This window comes from Tursiops truncatus, chromosome 16 (genome assembly GCF_011762595.2).
Source record: "Tursiops truncatus isolate mTurTru1 chromosome 16, mTurTru1.mat.Y, whole genome shotgun sequence".
Taxonomy (NCBI): domain Eukaryota; kingdom Metazoa; phylum Chordata; class Mammalia; order Artiodactyla; family Delphinidae; genus Tursiops; species Tursiops truncatus.
This window is the reverse complement of record NC_047049.1, coordinates 15,582,607-15,596,084: the sequence shown is the minus strand read 5'-3', so window position 1 is coordinate 15,596,084 and position 13,478 is coordinate 15,582,607. Positions and strand designations below refer to the sequence as shown.

The window sequence follows — 13,478 nt, the reverse complement described above, 5'->3', positions numbered from 1 at the left end:
GAAACACACCCCCCTCATAGGAATGAGGGATGGGAAGGCTTGGGGTCTATCTAGTCCTGGTGCTGCCACTTCCTAGCTGTGAGTCCTTGGCCGGGTCACTTAACCAGGGCCTCAGCTCTTCATCCAGCCCCATGCCTGCCCCCTGCTACTTTACTTCATAGGGCCGCTGTGAAGAGTGATGGACTGATGCAACCGGAAGTGCTCTAAGAACACCATGCCAAGGGGGAAGTCACAGAGGGACCAGAGTTGAGTGCTCACTACACATCAGGGCATTTCACCTTGCCAACTACTAATAGGCGCTTGCCATGTACCTCTATAAGGATGAGATCATGAGCCGCAGCAGCTGCTGACCTTCAACACCCCCTGAAAGGAGTTCAGGGTGGAGATCAGGAACGAGGCACTCTGTGCTCTGGGAAGAACTGACAGGACAGGTCTTCAGAGAGTTAGATACTTTCAGGAGAAGATTTTATGAGCCCAATTCTTGCATCTCCTCGTATCTAGAAAAGCACTAAAATCCTTCATGGTGACATCTGCTCCTCGAGACTAGCAGAATCCTTCTGCAAAAAATATGTCCCTGATTGCATGGACTCTCCCTTCACCAGAATCACCTATATACTGACCTTCCCCCTGCCTCTCTGGAGCAGTTTCTCAGAGCTATCTGCAGTGCTGTCTCCCGGGCTATAGCCCTCATTTTGCCCCAAATAAAATTTAATTCACACTCTCACGTTGTGATTTTTTTTTTTTTCACTTGACAACCTCACACACCCCAATACCCTAGAAGAAGTTTCATAGATGAGGCAAGTGGCACTCAAAAGGTTAAGTCTACAATCCAAGGTCCCATAGCTAGCATGTGACAGAGATTATATTCAAAGCCGGGACTCCAGTGTCCACATGGGTGCCCATCTCGCCATAAGGCTGTGCACAAGCACGAGGTATTGAGTCTTGATATTTTGTGATGTGTTATTTGTATAAACTCTGTATAACTTTATAGGGTACATGACATTTTTCATCCTACACAAAGTAGCTTTCTGAAAGATGAAATATATAATAACCAAATAAGGCAGTTTACATTTTAATGAATTAAAAAAATGTATTTTCCCTTGTATATTAGAAACAAAGAAACAAAAATCTTAATTTGGCCAAGGGCTTCTATATTAAAGTCTCTTTAAAATACATCTCTGAAGTTTTTTTCAATAATTTCTTATGGTTTTATAGACATTCTCTAAAGTATCATCTTGACATCTAAATAATAAAGGTCTTTCCTCCCCCAAATACTAATTAGCAGTAATAATTTTAAATAACCTGTCAAGAATTTTAGAAAGTGCTGCACCTGCTGAAAAATTTCTTTGCTAGTGGCAAACGGTATGTGTCTTCAAATAAGCTTGTCAGCAATGTTATTTTTACAGCACAGAAAATGCTAAAATCGCATGCTTGTAAAATGACTGCAAAGGAAATTCAGTCAAAGAGCGCAACATTTAGGCTGCTTGAGAAAGTGTTAGTGATGTGAGCTCTTGGAACTCGGGGTTAGAATCCCTTCGGTCTGTCTTAAGACCCATGACAACATCTGTGCTTGCCTGCTACTCCCTCCTTAAGGTATCTTCTTTGGTTAATTTGGTTCAAATCAAGACTACGGAAAAAGCATCCTCTGGGAGCTCCCACTTATTTTAAATTTGGGGCTCTTGGCTCGATTGAGAATGGCCACGGAAACATAACAGACAATGAGAACAATGGGAACGGCATAGAGGGAAGGGCAGAGATGGGCAGGAACAGAAAACAGAAGGCAAAGTCCCTGTTCTCCATCATGCAGACATCAGGACAGGTCGAAGGAAGATTACTCTAAGGGTTGTCTCAAGGAGATAAATTTAAGTTACGTTGCCATAGATCTTTCATACCGTCCAAACATTTTAATATTGTTACATGGTTAAGGGGCTTATCACCATTAAGACAACTTTGGAACCCTTGTTGCTGAATACTGTTTTTGCTGAGCCATAACACATATGAAAACCAGGAAGATTCCCCAGATATATATTATATTTTGCTTTTGACCAGAGAAAAACAAAATAATAATATATATTTTTCTTAAGCAGTAGCTAACAAATCTCAGGGTCTCAAACATATTTCCTGTTTCTTCATCTAGAGCCCTTTAGAAATGACATATTTCTCCTACCGAGAGATGCTATGCCAGTTCTAAGACACGGCTGGGTGTAGCCATGACACACGCAGGCATGCTGAGAAGTCCAAAGCTCGGAGCTGACTCTTGGAGATGCACCTTATTAGCCTTCCCCGGGTGCTAATAAATCTCGGCTATGCAGGGTGCTGCCTGGAGAAGCCTGCCTCCTTACCTTTGATATGGGGAAGGAAGTGGTGTCGGAAAGGGGAGTTGGGGCGGGAGTCGCTGTGGCCGGAGCTGAGGCTGCCGGTGTGCAGGAAGGACCTCTGCACACCAGGAGACAGCAGCTCTGTGCAGCAAGGATCAGGGGCAGGACACGGTGCAAACAGAAAAGAAGAGCACAAATTAACACACGAGCAGGGACAACGCCATCGTTCCAAGGGAGAAAAAAAAATCAAGAATGTTAATCAAGAGTCTGAAAAAGGAGGAAGGAAAAGGGGTTAAGAAGGCACCTATGAAGGGTTACACAAAGTGGGGAGAGTCTGCAAACAGGTTCAGGTCAGTACAGAGTTCACTCTCCGAGGATAAATGGTTTTAGTGGGAGGGAACGGCCACCAGAAGGTTCTGTCAGGATGACACCAGCTACCACTGAGCCAGGACTGGGCACGTCACTTAGACTCCACCAAAGCTGTTTTTAAAAGGCACCTGACAAAACAGAACCCTCTGAAACACATGTACAAAACCGACAATCATTTCAAGAACCTTGCAAAGAAATACTTATACGTAAGGGTCAGATTCTTTGTTTTTTAAGCTGCAAACGTCTCCTACTGCAAGTTTAATTTTACTTTTCCTATGTAGAAGGGAAACCTGTCTGTATCCCCTGGGTAGCAAAGAGCTACCTGTGATCTTGAGAATTGGGTAGTGGTAACACCAGGGGAGCTGGAAACTCAGTTATGGACCGTTAACCTAAGCCCAGACCTAAGGACATGCGTCATCCTCTGGTATCTAGAACGTGTGGAGTGGATACTCTGAGGTGCTCTGTGCTGACCATGACTATGCTAGCAGAGCCCCATCTCGAAAAATAATTATGAGCCCTAACAACTGACATCACGCATGTCCATAACGTATTGTGAAGGGGGAGGAGAAGTGCTAGAATGCGGAATGTTCTACAGGCTCTTGGCATCAGAACCATGACTAGAACAGAGGAAAACTTTCTACTGCCCAATGAGGACATGACCTTTTAGGGAAACCATGTCCCTGGCTGACCACTCCCTTGCTATCCAGGGATTCTCTCGAACAACAATTTCCCAGTGAACTTCGCATCATTCTGATAAGGGTACGGCTGCAGTATCAGGGTATACCCATACGTAGGGGTGGTGGCATAAAGGATTTCTCATCACCCAGACAGAAAATGGCATAAATCCAAACCCAGAAGTAAAATGAATATCATCGTACATGAAAAATAAAAGGAATTTCTTTCCTGAAAAATTTTCCTTTAACGTAACTCAACAGATACTGAGTAAATATTTGAGTCTAGAGAAAACTATACTTTATTGAAGGATCAAAAAGTAAAAATTTAATCCTCTATAAGCATTAAATCTATGGCTTTAAAGAGAAGATTGCAGCCTTTTTACATTCTGTTCATGTCCTTTGGTTTATATTTTATAAAACACGTTAGCATATGAATGGGCTTATTCTCATCAGCCTGCACAGAAGCAAGAGGCTTAAAATGAAGTCTTCATAGACATATATCAACACCAAGTTTGTTTAGAAGGACAAAATCTTCCTTGGTGAATCTGTTTCTCAGGAATCCTCGGTCTGTGCTGGGATCTCCGTGCTTTTTCTACTCTACATAGGAGATACCCACTAACAGTAAAAGGGACTACGTTCTGCCGAGATAAAGGTAAATGAGGTCCACTACTCTTAATATTCCCCATCATAGCACACCTCTAGTGTTTTTATATTTTCCAAGTCTGATTCAAAATCTTAGGTTGGAAGGCATCTTAAAAGTTACCAAATACAACCCCGAGGTTGTATATGAGACTTCTTCCTAGCAGGTTCTTAACCAAGCATGCTTAGTAATACCATGTGCCCGGATGGGGGAAACATAATAAACTCACGAGTAAATGACTGGATTTAGATTTTAGATAAGCCTAAAAGGCACATCACCGTATTTTCTTTTGGAGATCTCCATTTTAAGTCTCAAAGTGCTGAGATTTTCTTCAAGTCTGAAAAACCCAAAAAACCTCCTTTGCTTCTAGGTGTTCACTGTCAAAATGTAATTATTTAGTAAGTCATAATGAATACAACCATAAAATGACCTTGTTTTGAGAAAAGAAATAACACAAACTACAATGGAATAGGAGTTTGCAAGTTTTTCTGGGAGAGGGGCAGATAGATTTGGCAGCCAGATTTTTAAATACGCTATCAGCGGTGGGGAAAACAATCACATAGAAACACGGATGACTCTAGAGAGAGTGAATCCCGGGAACAGGTGCCCTTACCAGGTCTGTGAAAATGCTGGGGAGAGCGAGACGTGGTTGGAGTGTAGCTGTGACGGCTGTACACAGGGGAGTTGATGGAGCCCTGGCTGGTGGACCGGTGGATCATCCGGTCCCGCCCATCCTGGTACCCCTGGAAGCAAGTGCGAGAAAGTGGGAGCACAAGGCATACATGCAGGCTGTTGTCAGGTTCAAGTGAAATCAAGTTGCACCAAAGTCACCCAGGAACTATCCCGTCTACCTGTTCATGTATACACTTTAGGGCCATATTCCTTAAGTAGGTATGCAAACAAGCATTCCATGGTTAGTGCTTTTTGTTCAAAACCTGTAGTGCTTGCCTTTACCAAGATTTAAGATGTAAAAAGGATAAACTCCAGTGTTGATAGAGCTCTGGGAAAAGAGGGAATAATTCCAATGACCACGCTTATATTGTGCTTTTCAGTTTTACGAAGTCTGTTTACATAGGTTGTATCATCAGATCCGCATCATAAAGAAGGTAGACACACGGTATCACCTCCCTTCTTCACAAATGCAGAATGTTTCAGAAGGTTCCACGCAGGTAAGAGACCCGTGTGCAGGTGGAGCCTGCTTCAGAACCAGCCTCCTGACTCTCATCTCATCCCTGGATCCAACCACCAACCCACACCATCCATGCTGTTGATCTGGTGATGTTTTACGTCGATTTTCCTGGAGAACAAGCCTGTGGTGGCCTCAACTCCAGTAATTCTACTTCTACTTTAGGAAGCAAATTCCAAAAAGAAAAAAAAATTTTTTTCAACGATCTTTAAGTGGAAAAATTTCCTCAGACATTTATAATGCCACCATTTATAAAGACAAAACTTTGTATTATGTGCTCAACAAAACTGGGGAATAATTAGGTTATGGCATATCAATTTAATGGAATACAATAGCACCACCAGTCTGTCACCATGTCCAAGTCTAGAAAAGAATATTGTAGGTATAAAGTATAAAAAAAATCATACACACACAAACATAACATAAAACTTTAAAAGAATTAGAAGAGTACAAGGAACGTTTTACATTTTAGGAATTTGTGGCCCTATGAAGTTTCTACTAGCACAAGAAAAATAAAAGTTTGAAAGAATGCATGAAAAAGGACTAAATTAAAACCTCAAAAACTATGGACGTGCGCAATTTGAGAGCAAGAGGCAAAAAAACTTTGATTTTATCCTAGTTGTGGCTGTAACAATAAATTAAAACAGCAACGAAACAAAATTCCCCCAATAATGTGCCTCAACCTATTATTACTATTTCTATTATTGACAAGTCGTCAATAATAGAAATTAATTCTTCATAACTTCAGTTGAAAACGATCAGAATATTCATAGCACTCGGTCATAAACCACACTACTACAGAGATTATAGTGATTACCTAAGATCAGGCCAGTTTTATATAGACTATCCAGACAGTTACTTAGCTTTAAGACAAGACAACTGATTTTATTTATTAATTATTATTATTATTTTTAGAAGGGGGTAGACCTAACCCCTGAGGAGTTTGCTCACTGGATACATAAGGAAATACAAAATAATAAGAAGCACACTGAACAAACAGTCCCTTGATTATTACTACCTGTAATAGCTTAAATGAAAGTGCTGGGTTAGACCTGGACCATGCTCAGATTTGAGGTGATCTGAGCTTAGGCCACCCTCCAAGGGCAAAATTATGCTGGGACAACAGAAAGTGTCTCTAAGACCTCTGGTCACCAAGCACCTCTGTCACTGTGGGTGACAGCAAAACCAAGACACTCCTGGGATCGGGGTATAGTGTGTATAGTATAGAACAGTATCATCAGCTTCCCGAAGAACGTTTAATAAAATGGGTTTTGGGAGCGTCACTAATTTGGGGGCTCTGTCTTTGGTGCTGGGTGCTGCAGAGGGGAAGAGCATGTTTGGGTTGATAGGGGACCCGTGGCTCACTATGGAACCATCACTGACAGCTCTACGTGATCCAGATACGCAGGAGGTTATTCCCGAGGGAACAGCCAGCCTGGTGGACTTGATAAAAGCCACTATAAGGTCCATCTACCCTGAGAGGGGGGTCAAGACTCTTGATTTTAGACTAAGAGAAGTGGCCTCCCATGAAGATGGCTCTGCTGATAGAAACACCATGACCACTGCTGGCCATTTCAGATAATCAGTAGGTTAGGATTCAGATCGATCAATTACAGATGAGAGGAGAGAGACCAACATCGGGACAAGTGGTCCCCATTCTCCACTCTCTTTCCTACCACTCAGAGGTGCAGGGTAAGGCTGGTTGTATTCCCTAGTCTCCATTTAGAAAGAAATTTACTTCTGGGTCTTACAGTCATATCTTACATGTAAGGAATCCTACATTCATCATAATCTTGTACACGGGTTTTCTGTCCTTTTGCGAAAATGTGAGTCTAGGAATATGGTCCAAGTAACTCCCCAACTCCACCCATTACAACTTCCAAAAATGGTACTTACTTCTGCTGATGGAGTAGGAGACAAAGTCCTTGGAGACTAGAAGAATAAAAGAGAATTAAAGTCACAACGTTTATTGTTAGCTCATTTTCAGTTTTAATTAGAGTTGCTTATCAGAATCCCCTGGAAACATTATTCAAGCTGCACATGCCAGCACCTCTGCCCATTCCCCGTCTTCTGATTCAGCAAGTTGAGAGCGGGGCTCAGACAGGTACACAAGGACAAAGCTCCCACGAGACTAGGGCACATGTCTCTGCTTAAGACGCAGGGGTTTTGGAAATATGTTGTGATGCTTTAGGTGATTAACTTAGAGAAATTGGAACTACTTCCCCTATATGCTCAAACTATGCTGTTTACTACTATGAGTTACAGTGTCTACTGAAACACACAGTTTGGTAAACACAGTTGTGGACTAAATTATAACCATAGTAATCACCTGATATGTTATGATGACCAGGTCCGTGGCACCCTCCCCAGTGGCCTTGCCAACCTCAACACCATTCACCTTCTGGCTTTCATCTTTCCAGGCACACAGGCTTCCTCAGGGCAGTCAGCAGACCAACCCTCCTCTCACCTCAGGGCCTTTGCACTTGCTGCACCCGCTGCCAGCAGTGCTTTCCTCTCAGACACCTGCAGGGCTCACTCCCCATCCTCAGTGAGGTCTCTACTCAAATGCACTACCACACAGTAACTTCCGTGAGCCTCCTGCTTAGAGTAGCAACCCGGCCCCGGCATGCTTTCTCCTTACTCAGCTTCAATTTCCCTCACAGCTCCATCACCCTCTAAAATTATGTTATGTATCTGTCTGTTTATTATGTCTCCCACATTACACTGCAAGCTCCATGAGGGCAAGGACTCCATTCATTTACAACCAAGTATTCCCAGCGACTGGAGCAGCTCTTGGCACATATTAGGTGCTCAACAAATATTTCCTAAATGAATGACCGAAATGTTTATGATTAAAATGCAGAAAGCTTTCAAATAGAAATGAAATGCAAACAAAGCATTCTGAAGAACAGGCCAGTGGTGGATTTCTGTTTCGGAATTTGCCCTTTTGTTCCAAATTTACAAGAAGCTGCTGGCTCTCTTGCACTCCAGACTTCCTTGAGCCCCATGGTCTGGTTTGATCGGCTTTCTGGAGGCACAGATGGCTACACAGAACTTCAAGCTTACTCCTCCAGGTTTCTAAAATGGCAGTAGATGGATTCTCTGGAAGAAGTGTTAATAATTAAAGGAATAAATAACTAAATAGCTTGCAAACTTGTCTAAGTTGCAAGATCCATGCATTGGGGAAGAGCTCGCGAATACGGCTGACCAGAGGGCCTCCTTGCATCCACACTTTACGCTCAGAGAAACCCACAGGCCTCATTCTAGGCTATGATGGTAACAGTGCTGATTATGATGGCAGTCAGCATTCTTGCTGAGTACTTATTACGTGCCAGGTATTGTTGTAATCTAAATATTTCATTTAATCCTTACAAAAAACGTCTAAGGTAGGTATTACCATTATCTTGAATTTACAGATAAGGAGACTGAAATATGTAATTTTTCCAAAGTCATAGGGAGAGGAAAAATCAGTCTGGTTCCAAACCCAGAAACTTTCACTTCAAAGCTCAAACTTTTGGGCCCAGAACACCAAAAAGCAACTCACCTCCCCTTGCTTGTGTGACTCGAACCCTAGGAAATTCTCATACACTTGCTCAAGGAACAGCCCCTATGCACTCTGCTCAGGAACCTTCCTTTGCCCCTTATCCTCTCTGAAGCTCTGCCACCCAAATGCAATTGAACCCCCCAGACCAATCAGCCTGCTCTTGAGAGGGGCCGCAGATGCAGTTACAGGGGCATGACCACTAGGTGGCACTACATGAAAACAGACACCACTTCCTGCCCAAAGGACCATTTCAATGCAGAGCTATGCTCCAGAATTTTGTGTGTGTGTGTGTGTGTGTGTGTGTGTGTGTGTGTGTGTGTGTGTGTGTGTGTGTGTGTGTGTGTGTGTGTGTGTGTGTGTGTGTGTGTGTGTGTGTGTGTGTAATTAAAAATACAGACATGATTATAAAACAATAAATATTATACATACATTATTGAGAATAAACAGAATTGCCACGTTTTCACGAACTTTCTTCATCTAAGATCTTAAAGCACTGTGATGTTACAATTATTGGTTTTAGCCTTGGTTGAATGACTGATTCTGGTCCACTACCTGGGAAACACCTCTTTGAGTGGACTCAAATCATTCTGTAGATGATTCCAATTTAAAAAACAAAAGGGGAAAAATTTAGAGTGAGTTGAATAGGCCAGGGGAAACAGACCAGAGCCCATGAGACCTAGGGGAAAGAGAGGGGAGGGTCACTAGGGGCTGAGGCTGAGCTCCAGCCTGTGGACCATTAATGTTGGGAGAGTATTAATAAGCCCCAAGAAGACAGGTAAAGACAACAGTGGTAGCTGCCATTTTCTGAACATTCACCACGAGTCTGGCTCTCTGCTAATTGCTTTAATAATTAGTTAATGTAGATTAGCTTTAATAGATGATAAATTATCTAGATATATAGATAATTAATCTTTAATAGACAGCTTGTTTTATCCTCACTAACGCCCCATGAGGCAGATTCTGTCATTATCTGTTTTACAGACAAAAAAACTAGGATCAGAATGGTTGTCTCATGGTCAAAGTCACACAACCAGCATGTGGACTTCCTGGGTTAAGCCCAGGTAACTTGATTCCAGAAGCCTAGCTCATACCACGGTCCTATACCGTGGCCCAATTCTCTCTACTTTGTCTTTTCTTGCATATTGTATCTTATGATGCTAAAAACTGCAGCTGTCAAAATTCAGGGGCTGTGATCTCTCTCATGATCCCCATGAATGTATTTCAGCTTGCCCCCAAACCAAGACCCCATTCCCCACCCCATCCCCCCCCTGCACCGAGCACTATCCCTCCCTTACTCCCTCTGCCCAGCTCACAGAGTCTCCCCTGACAACTTCGGCTTCCTTCCCAGCATGCCGGCTCTGCTATCCTACAACCTGGTACTGATGCTTACTCATCCTGCACTGCCGTTTTCTGTGGTTGGTCTGCTTCCCTACCTCTCCATACCTCTCCAAGGGCAGGGAAGGTGTGATAGGTTTTTGACTACCTCAGATCACCTGGTACAGAAGCCTGCAAACAGTGGGCAACCAAAAGGACCCTCTGATTTATTCTGATTCCAGTCAGTAGTTTTTATACATGTGCCAAAGAGAAATAAGTTGTACCACTCACAACTTCTGGGAATGTATTACCTCTCCCAGGCTCTGCCTCTCCTGTTTGTCATCATAGCCCGAAGAGTAGAAAGGCTCATAGGTAATAAGATCTGGACGTTCAATGTCATAAATTGCCTTGACCTTGGGAATGGCTGCTAAATCCTTGTAATCCAGGATTTCATTGTCCACTTTTGCCTGCCAAAGTTAAACAGAAAGAAAAAATCACTTTGCCGTCTCATCTTCGGGGAACTATGGTTAGCGCATCTCATGTCTTGTTTAAAAAGTGAAAACCTTAAAAATAAACAAAACCCAAAACACTTTGCTTAACACGGTCATACTCTTTATAAAGTTGCCTGTTTAATACTCGCAGACATAGAGAACACACCTGTGGTTGCCTAGGAGGAGGGCAGTTGGGGGCGGGAAGAATTGGGAGTTTGGGATTAGCAGATGCAAACTGTTATACATAGAATGAATAAACAACAAGGTCCTACTGTACAGCACAGGAAACTATATTCGATATCCTGTGATAAACCATAATGGCAAAGAATATGAAAAAGAATGTATATATATGTATAACTGAATTACTTTACTGTACAGTAGAAATGAACACAACACTGTAAATCAACTATACTTTGATTTATACCAATTTATACCAATATTAATCACATTTTCAAAAAAGTCACCAAAAGCTTAGGAAGAAGTCTATGTAGAATTCATCAAGTAGAGAAGCCTGTAAACCTTCAGGATAATTTCCTAAATTTATTACAGAGAAGGAAAAGCTCAAACAGATGGCCAAAAAAATCCTCCCAGATGGCTAAAACAAGAACTGAATATTTAATAAACTAAATATTTAAAGACCTCTGTGGCAGAATTTAAAGACACTCAGTATCAGCATTGTAAAATGTATAATCAATCCCCAAATATCTATATGCAAGTTAGGTACAACAATTTTTTAAGTCCTGCATCGTATCACTGCACTTTACAGATGAACTAATCGTTCACTCTGTACCAATGGTCATCTACTCGTTCACTCTGTACCGATGGTCACATTCACATGAACACTTGATCACGTGGAGGAAAATGGGATTGAGGTGGCTGATCTACAAGAATGAAAACTGGATCTCATAACAGACATAAAAATCATTTTGAATTATTCACTTTTGGATTATCCAGTCCATGCTTACCAGCTGCTACCACCCCTGGTCCGGAAGTGTCTCTTCCAGAAGTAGATACTTACATAGATAGTATGACCTGGGGACCCAGGGATACTGGAGCCTGGTCTAGAATAAATGCTCTCGGAAGAAGTCCTGGTAGGCTGTAAAATAAAGGGTGACTTGTAAGATTTCAGACCATGGCTTCAGAATCAAGACTGGCCTAAGTCCCTATACTTTCTAAAGACTAAGCTGGTTAAAATGAGAAAGAGGTGTAACTTTTCTGAATATGGGAAAATAGAACATAGAAAGAAAGGCAAAGGAGAACTAGTTGTACAATCAGCCTTGAAAATGCATTTCGGGGCTTTTCTTTTTCTCCTTGTCCCGTACAAGGGGACATGTTCAAGCACATTCCGTCTCCATGGCCACAATCCCGGCCCCAGTCACCACCTCTGCTGGTCTGGACTCCTGCAATGGCCTCTCCTCTGGGTTTCCTGCCTTCATTCTCTCCCTCTTCAAATCCACTTGGCACCCAGTGGCCAGAGAGATCTTTGAAGAATACAATTGGGACTGTCACTATCCTGCTTTTGGCTTCAGGGTCCACAGAGAATGAAATCACAGCTCCCAGGGCCTCGGGATTTTGTCCCTGCCTTCCTTCCCATCACTCACTACCCACTGTCACTCATAGAACATGGTACATGTCACTGCCTCAGGGTCCTTATCCTTGCTGCTTCCTCTGCCCCAAATGCTCTGATCCCCAATTTTACTTGGTTTTTTTTCCTCCTTCAGTCCTGGCTTAAATATCACCTCCTCAAAGAAGCCTTCCCTGATCTTTCACTCCAGAGTTGGTGACCTTGTTATTTTCTCTCACAGTATCATTCTTGTTTTTTTTCTTCGTGAATAAAAGGTATAATTCTGTATTTGTTGGTTTCATCATCACGTTAATCTCCCTCACTACCTTTAGTTATGACCTCTGCTCTCAGAGGGTTTATTTTCTCTCCACTGTATGTGCCCGATGTTTTACACAGGTACAGAGAAGGCATAAATATTTGTTGCGGGAATGAGCTAGAATTTATTATTTGTAAACAAATACTCAGTTTGTGGATACTTGACTCATGTCAGTTGCACGTTTTGAGCCTTACCATATGGAAGGTCACTGAGGTAAGGTTAGTGGTCGGCTGCTGGGGAAGGTATAAGAAAGTAGACTTTGTAATAGAGGCTGGAGAACCCTGAGAGTGAGATGGGAGCAGGGAGAAAAGGCATGAGTTGAGATTAACTGCCCCCCACCTCTGCTTGGTATGTTCTGGAAAGCTGTGCAAAGAAACCCAAAGGTCTGGTCTTGGAAGATTTGCTCCCCTCGGCGCAGCTATTTCTTGGAGAAGACAATTTATAGAGCTACGTTAGGAATAGGACTTTCCCTCTTTGGTACTGTTTCTACTGATATTTGGTACCTCAAATATGAGTCTAACTGAGTCAGAAAAACCCTCCTAAAAGCAAGGATGTTGCGTCACTATGGAACTCACATCTGAAACAAGGAAAGCAAACCCGCCTGGCCAACCAGAGGCAGGCAGTGATTAGACTTGCCCTGACAGTAAGAATTCACGAGGGGGCTGGGGTCCGTGGCTCTCGCCAGTGTCCCTGGTATCTCTGAGACAGGAGGGTGGAGGGGGTAGGAGAAAGCCCACGGGGTACAGTGGAGGTGTGCCAGGCTCGACACTTCCATCCCTGCCCCACCCCCCCAGACCTGCCTCATACAAGCACTTTCCTCCTCAAGTGACGATTTTCCCATCACAGGCATATCTCAATATGAGAAAATCCTCAGATCTGAGTATAATGAAAAAGAAAGGATTCACATAATAACACGACTCAAAAAGCCCAACTCCCGGACCCATTTCCCAATCAAAATATAGAAGTGACACCACCGAAGTGCAGCCCTCCTTTAAAAAGAGACGCCAGCCCTTCAGAAAGCTGAGCTGATAACCATCTCTGCGGGATAATCATTAACTACAG

The 13,478-nt window shown here is 42.8% G+C and overlaps 1 protein-coding gene across 4 annotated transcripts in view; it reads right to left on the bottom strand.

Moving 5' to 3' along the window:
- Positions 1–13,478, bottom strand: part of ABLIM1 (actin binding LIM protein 1) — a 317,822-nt gene that overhangs the window by 25,432 nt on the left and 278,912 nt on the right. For all 4 annotated transcript variants that reach the window (XM_033841728.2, XM_033841732.2, XM_073793954.1 and 1 more), the window contains 4 exons: positions 11,555–11,632; positions 10,357–10,512; positions 7,084–7,119; positions 4,615–4,744 (listed from right to left, as the gene is read on the bottom strand). In XM_033841728.2, coding sequence (XP_033697619.2) covers positions 4,615–4,744; positions 7,084–7,119; positions 10,357–10,512; positions 11,555–11,632 — 400 coding nt within the window. The remainder of the gene's footprint in view (positions 1–4,614; positions 4,745–7,083; positions 7,120–10,356; positions 10,513–11,554; positions 11,633–13,478) is intronic.